This window comes from Chamaea fasciata, unplaced genomic scaffold (assembly GCF_029207755.1).
Source record: "Chamaea fasciata isolate MVZ Bird 193981 ecotype frontalis unplaced genomic scaffold, bChaFas1.0.hap1 SCAF_10, whole genome shotgun sequence".
NCBI classification, from domain to species: domain Eukaryota; kingdom Metazoa; phylum Chordata; class Aves; order Passeriformes; family Sylviidae; genus Chamaea; species Chamaea fasciata.
The window spans coordinates 26,067,776-26,081,677 of record NW_027094095.1 but is presented as its reverse complement, the minus strand read 5'-3'; the positions used below and the strand labels follow the sequence as shown (position 1 = coordinate 26,081,677).

The window sequence follows — 13,902 nt, the reverse complement described above, 5'->3', positions numbered from 1 at the left end:
TTTCTGATGAAATCCCCATTTTTTGTTAACATGGGGAGTAAAATAATATGTTGATGGCTTGGATATCTGTTGGTGTTCTGACGATCCCTGAGTAGAGAGAGTGATGTGCTGTCACTCCCTCCATAACTGTCCAAGGTTGAGAATTCTATTACATCTTTCAAAATGTCTTTTTACTTTCATCTGAAAATGAAAATAAGTTGAATAAAATCCAGTTTACATTTGAGCCGGGCTGCATACTCTCTTCTGTGTATAAAATCAAACTTGATTTCCTAAGGACTTTTTCTGTTAATATAACTTTTTTCCTGCTTTATGAAAATTATCATATATGGCTTTTTTTTTTTTTTTTTCTTTTTTGTTTTACTGCCATGGTTTGAAGTGAGGGCATTAAGTTAAATTAATTTGACTTTGCTTGGCAAACGGTGATAGTAGCACTTTAACAGCTGTTTGCTTTCCTGGATTGTCCTTGGTGCTGAAATTGCTTTTGTATCTGAACAGCAAAATGTGTTTATAGGGCTACAGAATATGGAGATAAATTTAGCCTGTCAAACAGATATTATTGGGGCTTTTTCTGTGCTGTGTTTCTGGGAGTGGATCTTGACTACAGTGCTTTAATTCCAAGCTGTGTGTGCCTTTGGACATCTTACAGGACTGTTGTGGAGCTTTTCTCTTTGATTTATGACCTTGCCTGTATGGACTTCTGATCAGATTTTATTCTCATTTAGTGCAAGAGGGGCTAATTATGAAAGTGACAAAGATTCTTTCATTGTGCTAAAGCTTTTTGAATGACAAAAGGGGGCTTTAAATGAAAATGAACTTTAACAAGGCATTTTCACGTTGAAGTAATACACACTCTACCACTGATAGAGTAATTCATTTTCAACCCTTTCTGATTCTATAAACACATTGTCTCACAAGATCAGTAATTTTTTACCTCTCAGGCTAATGAAGAGTGGATGGTAGACCAATGAATTCTCTTTTTGCAGAACTGTTTTGACATTCTTAATTTTTTCTTAAATATCAAAGAAAGGACAAAGAGCTGTGATTTTATTGCATTAATATTAATAATCATTTATCTGCCAGAAAAACATTTAAATATCACTTGACATTTGCAGAGAAAGATTAATGTTTAATTTACTACAAACATAGAAATACTTTGAAATAAAAGGGAACGCTTCTGGATTCAGCAAAATAAAAAAAAAAAAAAAGAAAACAACACCAAAACCCTAACAAAATTAAGACAGACATTCAGATATAAAAACCCATTGTAACCACAGCAGAAATCAAAAACATGTTAGTGCCATCTAAAATGTCAATATTTAAATTATCACTTCTGATTGAAAAAATAACATCAACAAGCTAGTTTTTTAAGGTCTAATTTAGGCTTTAACTAAACAAAGATAAATGAGGGTAAGCAGTTTTCTGTTACATCCATGTGGGTACAGTTACAGAAAGGCCTGTATAAATTCTAGCAGCATTATAAAAACAAACCAACATCATGTAGTTATGATATGAACAGTAGTGCCATTTCATAAATATTGGTAAATCTGAAAGTCAAGGGGGGCTTCCAGAACAGGCTGGTATCTGGAGGAAAGAAAATAGGAAGACACAGGAGTCAGAAAATTAAATAAGTGAAAATACAGGAGCAAGTTCCATTACCTACAGAAGGATCAAAATGCTGCATAATAAAGAGAAAAGCAGTGAAATCACCTTGTTCTACAAAAGAATGTCAGAGTGGGAGCTACAGAGAAGGAGGAGATGAGCAGAAGAGTTGTGTATTAGTCTAATCTGATGAAATGGCTAAAAATGTACCCAGCTGCTGGAAAGTCTATCTGTAAATTTTATCATGGAGATTATATGGCAAGATACCACTTTTAGGCAATGAAATGATGGGATTAATGTATTGAATGAGAATAAAATTTCTAGCCCCCAAACTGTTTTTGTGACTTGATTGATAATGGCATAGAGAATCAAATTCAGTTTTATAATAAACTAAAATAAGACTGTTTCTTCTGCAAAAACTGGATGTAGGACAGATGTTATTCACATTCAGTATTTGTATGGAAAGTCTATCCTTGCAGTACCTTTTTACAAGGAATTTTTTTAATAAGATAAAGGAAGTTTCAGCTATAAAGCAAATAATTTATTAGTTAAAGAAGGCTCTTATCTAGGACCTATCTCAAAAAGCAAGATTCTTTTATAAGGCAATACCTTGAACCTTTCCCTTAATACTCTTTAATAAAAAACTTCTGATTTTATTTACAGGTCTGGTGATTTTTGAGAGGTGCTTGATAATATAATATAATATAATATAATATAATATAATATAATATAATATAATATAGTCTCTGATTAAGTTTCCATCTATTAATTTTTATTCAAATGTCAATGTGTAGTTATACTTTGGAAGGATTCCCCTGGAAAAATGGTGGTTCTGTGTATAAGGCACCAAACTAGGCCAAATGCAGAACTACAGCATTACTGTGCAGTAATAAATCAACAGGAATATCCTCTCTTTTAGGATGAAAGAACTTCCTTGTCTTTTGCACTACAAGAATTCTCAGGGTCTTTGCAAAATGATGAATATATTGAGTAGGAAGCATTACATAAGTAGGACTACTGTGATGTGCTAAAGAATAAAGAAAATGCAGCTTTTAATTTTTCGAACCATTTTTAATCCTTTTTTTGCGCACCTGTGCTGTTAGGCAGCAGGTATGTATGAGAATGCTTTACATCAGAGGGTGTAGAGAGCAACAGGTTTCAGTGGTGTCCACTGAGCATCACCCCTAACTGAGTCAGTATTTGGAGCCTGTTTCTGTCTGTGACACACCAGAGATGGTACATCCCACTGTGGTACCGCAGCTCCTCTTCCCTCATCTGCCTGGGCTGGTGGTTGCTTCCGTGGTTAAGGCTGCAGACATTGCTATAATTTATTTATTAACTTATTAATTATTTATTTAGGATAGCACCCATTATATGCTAAGTGACTTCCAAACAGAAATTTCCCCCAATGCTTTTCCCTTTAATAGCTCTGCTCTGAAAGACGTGGCACAAGTGCAGCCGTGAGAGACCCATTTTGGGAGCACAACGCTTTGTTAAAGCAAGCTGAGTTTCGTGACACTAATGCAAAACCTCTTTGTATTCTGATTTTCCTTTGACAAAGGTTCACTGCCGTGGATAAATAACTGCCCATCTGTCATTGGAGGCCTTTGGGGAATTGATAAAGAGGGAGCAGAGAAATCTGTTTTTCTGGGGATTTGGTGGATTTGTTGTAGTGGGTGTGTGATGGCCATCTTAGAGCACAGGCCCCTGATTTTTAAGCACTCTTGACACTCCCTACTAAGTTGCTGCTTTCCCACTGCCCGTTCATGTGTTTACATGATTTTGTGACTTTTTGGAGCATTTGTCCTGCAGTCTTGGGCTCTCCTGATATTTCTGTAATTTATAAGACTCACAGATGTAGGAGAAGTAGTCAAGAGACTGACTCCATTTTATTCATCCTTTACAATTTCCCTACATGGTGAACATTGACATTTTGTTATTTGCAGCACCAGGTTTTTTTAGGTCCTTTAACTGAAAGCACTAGTTTTTATTGAAAAGGGCAATTTTGAAATAAGGCTCTTTGGCTGCAAGTGATTAAATATCAATCTAATTTGATCAAAACTATTGAATTCTTTTAGCAAGATTGTATTGTATAATTTCTTAGTACATATGTGAACCTGCTGTTTACACAATGGTCTTTGTAGTATTTTGGGATATCTGTTACTTGTATACTGTGCTATTTTGCTCATAGCAGTTGTTGAGCAGTCATCACTAAATATTCAGGAATACTTGTTGCTGTTTTTCACTGTGCATCACCATTAAGACTGCTCTACTTAATGAACATAAAAAGAGAGAAAATATTCCAGTTCTAGCTGCTTGTGTTGTTTTTCTAAATTGCATTGTTTACTCTCCTGGACTACAAAAGAAAGTTGCAAGTGATATCAGCCTTTGGGATTAGCACATGCTAGAATTTTACAGTAATTTATAATGTGAAATCTCTGTAACTGTATCCTCATTGCAGGAGAAACCTCAAACCTCCTTAATAAATTTTAATCCCTCTATTCCCCCTTCCCCTTCGCCCAGACATCATTCAAACACCTGTGACCAAGGAAAGGTTTTTTTTTCAGAAAGGTAGAACTCATCCTAAAGCTATCCATTAACAGCACTGTCTGGACTCCTAGAATACGAGAATCTTTTTGTAACTGTTTTTAGTAAAATAAATCATGAGAGTGGCCACCTCACCCCTCCTTCTTTTATATTCAACAAATAGATTTAAGATCATTTATGATTCTCTCCTTTTTCAACCAGTCCTTCGTTCTTACAGGTTTTCAATTCTCTTAATTTTCTGGGTGGAAGACAATTTGCCTCCTACTCTAATTCAGATAAAAGTTTTAATTTATAAAACTCATGTGGGTGTTTTAGTCTAGGCCACACATCATTAATATTTCTGCAATTTAACTCAATACAAAGGAATTAAAGATTTGTTCATTACACTTGTTTGGGACCACTGAGAAGCAGTAACTGCATTCCCAGGGCCTGTGGGCAGAATGGCCCCAGGAAATGGATCCAGTGCACCTTACTTATGTCACTTGAGAGGAAAAGTATTGGAGAAAGTGGAACTCTGACTGTCATCCTGAAAAGGTGTGGAAAATCAGATCACGCTCTCATTGTTATAAATTAAGATCAACACCAAAAGAAAGAAATAAACCAATAGAGATCCATAACTTATATACCCCCCCCAGCCAAATCCACACAATTTATTTTAATGCTGTTTACACAGATAAACAAGAAGAGTGTAAAGCTAGAATTTTCATGTGTTCTCAGTCACAATTAGATTTTATCACATTGTCTGCTTACAATAAAAGCTCAATCAGACTTTTTCAGCCTCTGTGAGCACTACATCCTGATCTGCCCTTTGCAGAGATGGAACCTGGCCTTTTACCAGCTGCTGCTAAGTCCTAAGTCATTGTTCCCATACAATCTTTTCCACAAAAACTACTGATTTACTGTTATTTGGATGTCACTATTGATAAAAACTTAAAACATTATGGAAACAACAATTTCAGCTTATTTAACAGATGAGGGAAGATAGAAAAGAGGCTGCAAATCAAGTCTGAAGCATCCAGCTTTTAGAGTCATGTACTTTTGAAATGCTTTGCCTATTTGCTATTCATGACCATTTTTCAAAGGAAATCTGGATTTTGACCAAAAGTGCAGTCACGAGCATTGCTATGGTTTTAGCTGGAACATCAGGTTTTTAAAAGAACGCTATATTTCTGAAGAGTACTGAGAGATTTTCTGCAGAACATTGATTTAACTGTGGTAGTGATGATATTACTTTGTGTTGCAGAGCTTGATATGTGCAATTTTAATAATTTAAACTATAATTTGCAGGCGTTGTATATGTTGTTTTTATGGTATTTTCTTACTTTTTCAAATTGTTCTTTGTAGTTTCAGGTGTCTTGAGCTGACATATGCTCTGGGCACGAATCTAGGACATGATGCAAAAACTATCATGGGTTTTCAGAGATCATCCCTATTTCATTAGATTTTTTTTTTCCAATTTAGAAATCAAATACTATTTAGAAGTTCTTTAGTACTTATTGCCAAACTATTTTTTATGAATTCTTTTTCAGAGGCAAAGACCATAAAGCAAGTGGGAATTCACATCTGATATTCCTAGATGCACTTCTTTCAGAAGATACCTAATCTTTCACTCGAGAGAAGTTTTTACAGATCTCAGTCCCTGTAGTTCCTGTTCCATTTAGAACATATCGATAAAATTTCTTTGCATTATCATCTCAATGTGTTTTATCATCTATAAGGATGGATTCCATTGAGGTTATTCCATATTCAACATTTTACCTTATTTTGGGAAATACAGAATTGCATGAAATATAGATTAATACTGTTTGGCTATCTTGGACTTGATCCCAGGTTCTACTGGTGAAAATGATGTATATTCCAATCTGTTCCTTGGTTGTTTTTGTTTAAAGAATTTGTATAGATTGAAATGCAGCTGAAAGTGTATTAGTGATTTTCTATTGCTTACTTGTCAAGATTTTTATTGTGTGGATGAAAAATAGCATTTCAAAACCTGGCAGCATATTGACAAAAACAGAAGAGCACTTTGTGTAATTCTCTTTTGAAAAACTACCTCTTTTAGAGGCAGAGATTGCCTCAGCTACTTCCATTCATATGTATCTTGATCAATAGATTTATTGATAGCTTTTAGCCAAGATTTAATTCTTTTTTTCTCCTCAGTTCACCATGGTGCTCACTTTTCTGAATTAAGAAACTCGAATTAGGCTCCTATAAGCAAGGCATACAATATGCAAGTGCTCTAGGTGTAAAAGGAGGCATTTGACCTTTTGTTGCTAATCTGTGACAGGTGCAGGCTATTTTCTTCCAAATGGTGTTAATTTTCATGTGCAAATCCACCCCCTGAAACCTGCATTCTGTATATCCACCACAGGGGAATTGGTGGTCATCATGAGTACTGTAATGGACAGCTGAGAGGGATAATCACTGATATTTCAGCACATTTATGCTCGTGACTCAGTCGGGTTTAGTGCACTTCTGTTTTCACTGCTTATTAGGGAGGCTGAAGTTAGTTATTCATGGCCGGACCAAAAAAAAAAAAAAATAAAAAAAAGTGTCTGAGAAAGTTCATGTGCGGGAACAGCACATTGTTACAAATTAGTTTCCTTTACCATTTCTGGCAAACTCATTACAAAGTAATCGCGCCCTGCGCTGAAGTGCACTTCCTCGGGGACCAATAACTGTAAATAAGCAGGGCTGCAAGCTGGCTGATAAGTTGTTGTTCTGAAGATAACGGTCCTTTTTAGCAGAGTGTTTGACCTTTTTCTTTATATTGCCTCAGGCTTGTCTAAGACCCTCAAGGTCTATTTTTCATCTTAAAAATTCTCTGTAGGCAAGCACAATGTGCGGTTTAAGAAGATTTTAGGATTGGTTAACATATCTATATTTTCTTTTCCAGCATTTTTATGATAATTGTTAGAATGTTTAGTAACTTTAGCTAGCATCTTCTTAAGCAGGTTTTCGTCCTTTGTGTAAAGTACACTTTTTATTGATGTAGGAAGCAATATACATTAATATTTTATGAGGACTAAGTGTATGTTGCATGATTAATAAATTGTATCATTGGGTTTTTTTCTGACTTTTAAAGAAACTTGAAACATGCTATTGACCCCTTTCACTATTCACATTTTGAGAGCATTGCACTAAACATTACTCTGTAAAGCAATTTAAGCAAATATAATTAAGAATTTCAGCTTGAATGATTAAAGGAAAGTATGTCTCCTCTTTCTCGGTATGCTAAGAGTATTGAACAGAACTGTGACTGAAAATTGAGCGTGTCTTAAAAACAAACCCCAAGGCTAAGTGAAAGTCAGTTTATAGACATTTGGGAATTTGATTTGTTCACATCTTCCCATCAGTTTAAAAAGATCGGTGCTAATATTTTTGTAAAGTAAAATAATAATAGAAAAAAAATCCCTGCGACTAATTTCAGCCTGCATAGGAGAGAAAATCCAAAATGTTTTGCAATTAATTACTAATAAATTAATAAATTACTTGTTTTACTTTTAAGATATAGTCAGAAAGTCATTTGACATCAAGATGTGCACCCAAATTATTGAAAATAAGTTAAAAAAGAATTGCCTTAGAACGCCAACCAGTTCAGATTTTATTGCTTATATTATGTTGTTGGGTTTTTCCCCCTTGCAGGTCATGTTACTCAATCAGTTCATTAATCATACATGTACCTTAAATAATATTAATATCTTGTGTTTTATAATGTTAACCCCCAAATATAGTGCTAATCACAAGATATGGAGTGAGGAGGCTTTGAAGAATGCTGTATACTCTCAAAAATCAACTTCTGCATTTATGGAATGGAGTGGTGATGAGTTCATGTGGGCATGAACTCAAAGTGAAGTAAAACAAAGCTGGTGTTTTATTAGTGTGAGATTTTTTTGTCTGATTTGAGAAGAATGTACTTAACCAATGTGGTTGTGAGCAGACTCTCTTACTGATTTCACAAATGACCAGAATAAGAACTGTGCACATGAAGGGTCTTACAGTAGTTGTGTCATGACTGAAAACTGTTGGTATTTACATTACACAAAATAGGTGCTATCTGGCTTTCTCTTACGTTTGTCACAATATCAGCACAGAAACTGTCGGCTGCAGGTACTGCAAAGTACAGTGTATGCATCTTGGAATTGCACAGAAATTCCTGGGATACAGGAGGAACTTGCTGTCTACCCACTTATTAAATAGTTTTCTCTCTTGCTATATATTTAGCAAAAAGGCAAGAAAAAAATTATGGAACCTTTTACAGATATTAAAAAATAATAAGTTTAGAGGTGGTTTGCTCTTAAGAAAAGAATAGTTTATTTTCAGTGTTAAAATGTTAAAATGGCTTAATGTCTAAATGGAATGCTGTAACCAATGTTTTAATTCCTGCTCCATAGTTTCTAATGCATGTCACTGTGGTACCTGTGGTATTGGAATATAATTCTCATCCATTAGAATAAAGATATTTCCCATGATTACAGCACTGTGAAGGCAGGACAAAAAACTGTTCAGTTTGTTTATGAGATTAACATTGGGAAGTTTATATCCTTTCTTGGACGCTAAGAAATGTTTTTCGGTGGCATTATCAGTTTTTCTACAAAGCATCTCTTAAAGCGAGGAGGTGTTTTGTTCCTACAGTTCTTGGCTTCTTTGTACCAAAACTGCTGTCTTGTTTAATGACATTGCTATGTGGGCTGAAATTAGGCTGACAGATTGTGAGCAAAGGCTGTGATATTACAAACAATAGTCTATTGAACATGAGGAACTTGTTGAATTAGTTACCGAAGGCATTAGTGCTCAGTCCAGCCTCTTTAGCATCTGGAAGACAGAGAAGAAATAGTGGGCTAATGAAATGTCCAAATGACACCAAACTGCGAAGGGCTGCAGGTGACAATGGCAGCTGACACGTGCCTGGTAAGAGGCAAAAACTAACAATAAACTAATAAATTCACAAAAGGAAAAAATAGTGCATTAGGAGGAATGGGAGTATTCAAATCAAGAGAGAAAATCATGTTTGGGTTTCTGAGGAATCAAGCACAAAAATGATTAAATTTTATGGCCTCTGCTGGATTTGAGATGGGTTTTCCAGAGCTGACTGGATGGCAGTGACTTCAGCACACCAGCTCTTTACCATCCGTGATTCCCCTGACATCAGTACAATTCTCCAGTGCTAGTTTAGGGATCCTGAGGACTCTGTAAAGCAGTTCTGACTGGGTCATCTGTTCCCCATCCAGTTCAGGTTAGCTTGGTGTTGAAAAAGAAACTGAAATGTGCAAAAGGTCAAAAGCAAGGTCTCATTTTGCTCTGTTTTAATTATTCACTTAATAATCTTTTAGTTTCTTATGTCTTGCAGTACAAGTTTTTTATGGTCTGTGAACTTTAAATATGAATTTAATTGCTTCTGTGTCCTTCTTTGGGAGTAATTCCATCAAAATTTGCACCTCTGCTCTGTGCTGCAGATAACTTAATCCATATCTGGAATTGCTGGGATTGCTGGGAGGCATGTGTATTATTTTATTAGTTTACAAGATGGACCTAGCCCACCATCTGTGTTCATCCAGCCTGCTGCCTTAACCCTAGAGAATCTGCCAGGATCATGCGCAGCTCAGGCTGAAGCGAATCCACCCAACTTTGTCCAGAGAGATCTAAATCTGTGACCTGTGATGCAACTGGAATCTAAACTTTTGTGCTGTATACCTTGCACTGCCTAAATCCTGAACTATCCAAGGAATTTTATTATCCCAGCTATGTCACTTACGCATGACATTTAATGAAAAATACAGCAAAACAAAGCCACTTAATTAAAGGTATTACAACACAATAGCTCGGTTTTACCATTCTTATTTACTTTGGATAATTATCTGTAGGAAATTGTATTTTACATTAAGGTTTGGGTTCAGTTGTCAGTAAGGGGTGGGTGTGACCCCTGTGGCAGACTACGCACTTAGATGTGTCAGGGACTTCTGCTAAAGCCAGGAGCCGTGGTAGGTTGCCTTGCCCACCCAGTGCTATCTCACCCACACTCCTCCCCAGGACAGAGGTGAAAATAAGGTGCAAAAGCTCCTGGGTCCGGCGCAGACAGGGAGGGCACTCACCAATGGCCTGCACAGGCAAAACACTCAGCTGTGGAGAGGCTGATTTATTGCCGGTTAAAATAGGTTTGCATAGTAAGAATCAGAGAAAAATGGAACAATGCCTTCTCCCTGTCCTTCCCTGCTTCCCAGTATCAACTTCCCCACCCAAGGAGTGGTGCAAGGGGTTGAGGGCTGATCCTTCCTCACTCCCCTGCTCCACCCTGGGCCCTTCCCAGGGCCACAGTCCTGTCAAGAGCACGTGCTCCCGCCTGGGTCCTCTGTGGGTCACTGCTCATCCAGGAGGCACCGACCTGCTCCAGCCTCTCCCCACAGGGCACAGAGGAGTCTCTGTCCTGGCTCCCAGAGCACCCCTTCCCTCCTGCTCCTCACTTCCCGGTTCTCCTCGGGTTCCCTCGCCCCTCTGCCTGGGTAGGATTTTGCCCTTCGCTGGACACATTTTCACCGGCTGGGCTGAGGGCTGGGCTGTGCCATGGGTGAGGCCATTCTGGAGCCATCTGGGAGTGTCGGGAGCAGGCTGGAACGGGCAGGGGCAGCACAGCCTCTCCAAGAGCCAGGCCTGCAGCCCCGCTGCCAGCACCTGGGCATCGACACCCACCACGGCAGGTGACATTATTTATGTTTGGCAGAGGCGTTCTGGCTTTGCAATAGAGCTGGTTTTTCAAATATTTCCAATGCCAAGTGTCTCCTTGAGGCGAGCCCTCAGGAACAGATTGAGAGCATGGAGCAGGTCTCTGCAGAGGGAAGCAGTGGAGAGAATATTCTTCGGAAAAGGAGGATGTGGGTAGGAAAGTAGAGGATAACATTAAAAATAGAGAAGATTAAATATGTTCCATTAGTAAAGCCAGAAACAATTTAGGATAAGGTAGAAATCCTGGAAGTGTATTGATAAACAGAATTAAAAATGTCTTTTTCCTGCTGCTTTTCCAGCCCAGAGCAGCAGATCAGCTGAAATTTGCTGCTCGTGCTGGTATTGAGCAATGTGTTGCCAGAGAACAGTCCTATTGACTGCAGTGGGACTTGCTGATGAGGCAATTGTTTAGCTCAAATAACCTTTTAAATAGGCATATAGAACCCAACAGTATATTTCCAACCCAAAAATATATATGTATCTAACACCCAAAATATATTTGAAACCATAAACCCGGGTTTTCAGTGCTACTTTTTAAAAAGAAATATAATTTAGCATGTGGGCTAAAACATGGCCCTGTCTTAAAAGACCTGATGAGATGGATTTTGGATTGGATCAGGAAAATGTAAAGTCTTATTTTTGTAGTGTGTAAATGAAATGGACAGTCTAAGCCCTGTCTCTAAAAATCTTGGCACACTTCAAAGGAAAAATGCCATTTTAGCAATTTAAAAGCACTTAGTGGGTTTTCCCAGTGCTGAACTTCATTTCTATAGCCAGTGTGGTTGCCTGCTGAATAATGCCATAGGGGACACTGTAGCTCTGACTACATTTAAAAATACTATTCCATGAAATTCACTAGGAACAAGCTGAAGCAAAATCTCATTTGTGTCTTTGGAAGGAGGTGATAGTGGCTGTAAATGGTGAAGGAAAAGGATTGAGATGGTTTTTGAATCACAGAGGAGATGAAGGCTGGACCATCTGTGGGAAGAGAGGGATGCTTAGAGCAACAGCCAGGGAGGCCAGGCAGAAATCTGGGGACTCTTTAATGTTACAGGGACTTGAACAAGAGCAGCAGTTGGAAAGAAAGAAATCCTAACAGGTGGGGACTAAAAGATGTGCAGGGACATCATTAGAAAAGTGAAAAAAAGGAAAAAGGAAACATTTAAAAGGATGTTAGGACGCATAATTGGAGTATTCAGATAAGAGGAGACAAAAGGTCAAATTGATTGAATAATAAAAATCTGTGTTGTCTTCTTTTTGGTGTATTCATATGCATATGGCTCACTGCTATATATTTTATTTTATGACTGCAATTAAGCCTCTAAAATAATTCTGAACTACCTTTAAAAAATAATTTTGAACTGTTGTAAGGCCTGTTATACTTGTATGTTTTAACCAACAGAGGTAAAAGTTTTAAAAACTTTCCTCAGTGTTGCTCCTGGAGAGTTGATCAGCCATTCATTAAAACACATCCTGTTTCATCTGTTCTTGGTAGGGAACCTTGGCCGGGTGGACCATGTCACAGAATTTGAGTATGACCTCTTCATTCGGCCAGACACCTGCAACCCACGCTTCCGAGTCTGGTTCAACTTCACCGTGGAAAACGTGAAGGAATCACAGGTAAGTGATAATAAATTAGGTGGTATGATAGCTTCAAAAATTGCTTACTCCAGTGTATGTTTTCTTTAACAAAAAAGATGATGCCCGGGGTTTGCAACTAAAAAGTTCTTTAAAATGTATCTTTGTTCTTTGAATTTTTCTAAATAAAAGCAGGTATCAGCAGGAGTGGGTATGAGCATGCTTTTCGGCTATCCAAGACAGGAGGTCATTGCAAAGACGGTAATAATTTTTGCCAGCTAACAGAACTGGTGTTTAAAATGGCTGCCATTTATTTGTGGTTTTGCATTCCAACCAAATACGTGTGTTAATGTAAGAAAAATAAGTCCATCATAGCTGCTCAAATATTATCACTCAAACCTTCATTTAATACATGTGGAACAATGGGGTAGCTTTGCAAACAGGCATTTCCCTAGTGACCTGTAGCAGAGGAGTTGCTTGCCAACATATCCCTTGTGAAAGAGGAGGTTTAAACGTGAAGCAATTTGATAGGCAACTGTTTCACTTACTTTTAAATAATGTTTTTTGCAGTAAAGATGCCCCTTGAGAAAGAAACTTCCTTGCTCTATTTTTTCCCTTGTATACTTATTAAAGTTATATACTAGCTTTCACACTGAAAAATAATAACAAAAGATTTCGTTTCACTTTTCACATGCGTCTTGAATTTTATTCTGGTGGCCTGCCTAAGTTTGTCAGAATCCGTCTGTCATTTTTACCTAATGGAAATGAAACATATTTAGTAAGAGAAAAAAACTGCAGAAGCTTGATATTTGTATTCCTATGAGACTAATATCTTAATATCCAGCACTGTATCATTCCTGTTACAACTGGAAATCATGAAATTGTTTATCTATCGTCCTGGAGCCTGATACTTTATCAGACAGACCCTTTCCCCTGCTGTGCCTTACTCAACTGTGATCAAATTATATAGTCATGAGATGAATGGGAATCTGTCTCAAGGAGGCAAAGAGATCGGGTAGAAAGATACAATATATATCTAGTGCTTACAGGATATTTGTTTTCATGGTTGTCTACATGAAAGAGAATGGTTCCACTATTAAGTTTGACTTGTGAGGTCTGTTTTTATAACGTGTGCTCCTATAATCTTTTTCTCATCTCTCCAATTTCCGTTAAAATGAGACCTGCCTGGACGTAATCTAGTCTGGAACCCTTTTTAGGTCTTTGTACTACAGGCCATGGGCAGCGTTGGTAATTGCAGCTCAGCTATATTAAATGAAGGTTAGAAGTTGCTACATCAAACATACTGTGTAATGTAATCTGTTTCTTGCATTTTGATTATTTTATTATATGTTTTACTGGAAAACAGTACCAAGGAAGCCCAAACTATTCAGCATTGCTTGAAAATGTTGCACTAATAGAAATACAGAGGACCTTTGATAACATTGTATGTAGAAGTAGATA

At 37.4% G+C, this 13,902-nt stretch overlaps 1 protein-coding gene across 1 annotated transcript in view; it reads left to right on the top strand.

Annotated features, from left to right (window-relative positions):
• AGBL4 (AGBL carboxypeptidase 4) overlaps positions 1 to 13,902 on the top strand; it is an 882,078-nt gene that overhangs the window by 34,116 nt on the left and 834,060 nt on the right. Inside the window, 1 exon segment of the mRNA XM_066192785.1 lies at positions 12,359 to 12,483. Within this exon segment, the coding sequence (XP_066048882.1) occupies positions 12,359 to 12,483 (125 nt within the window).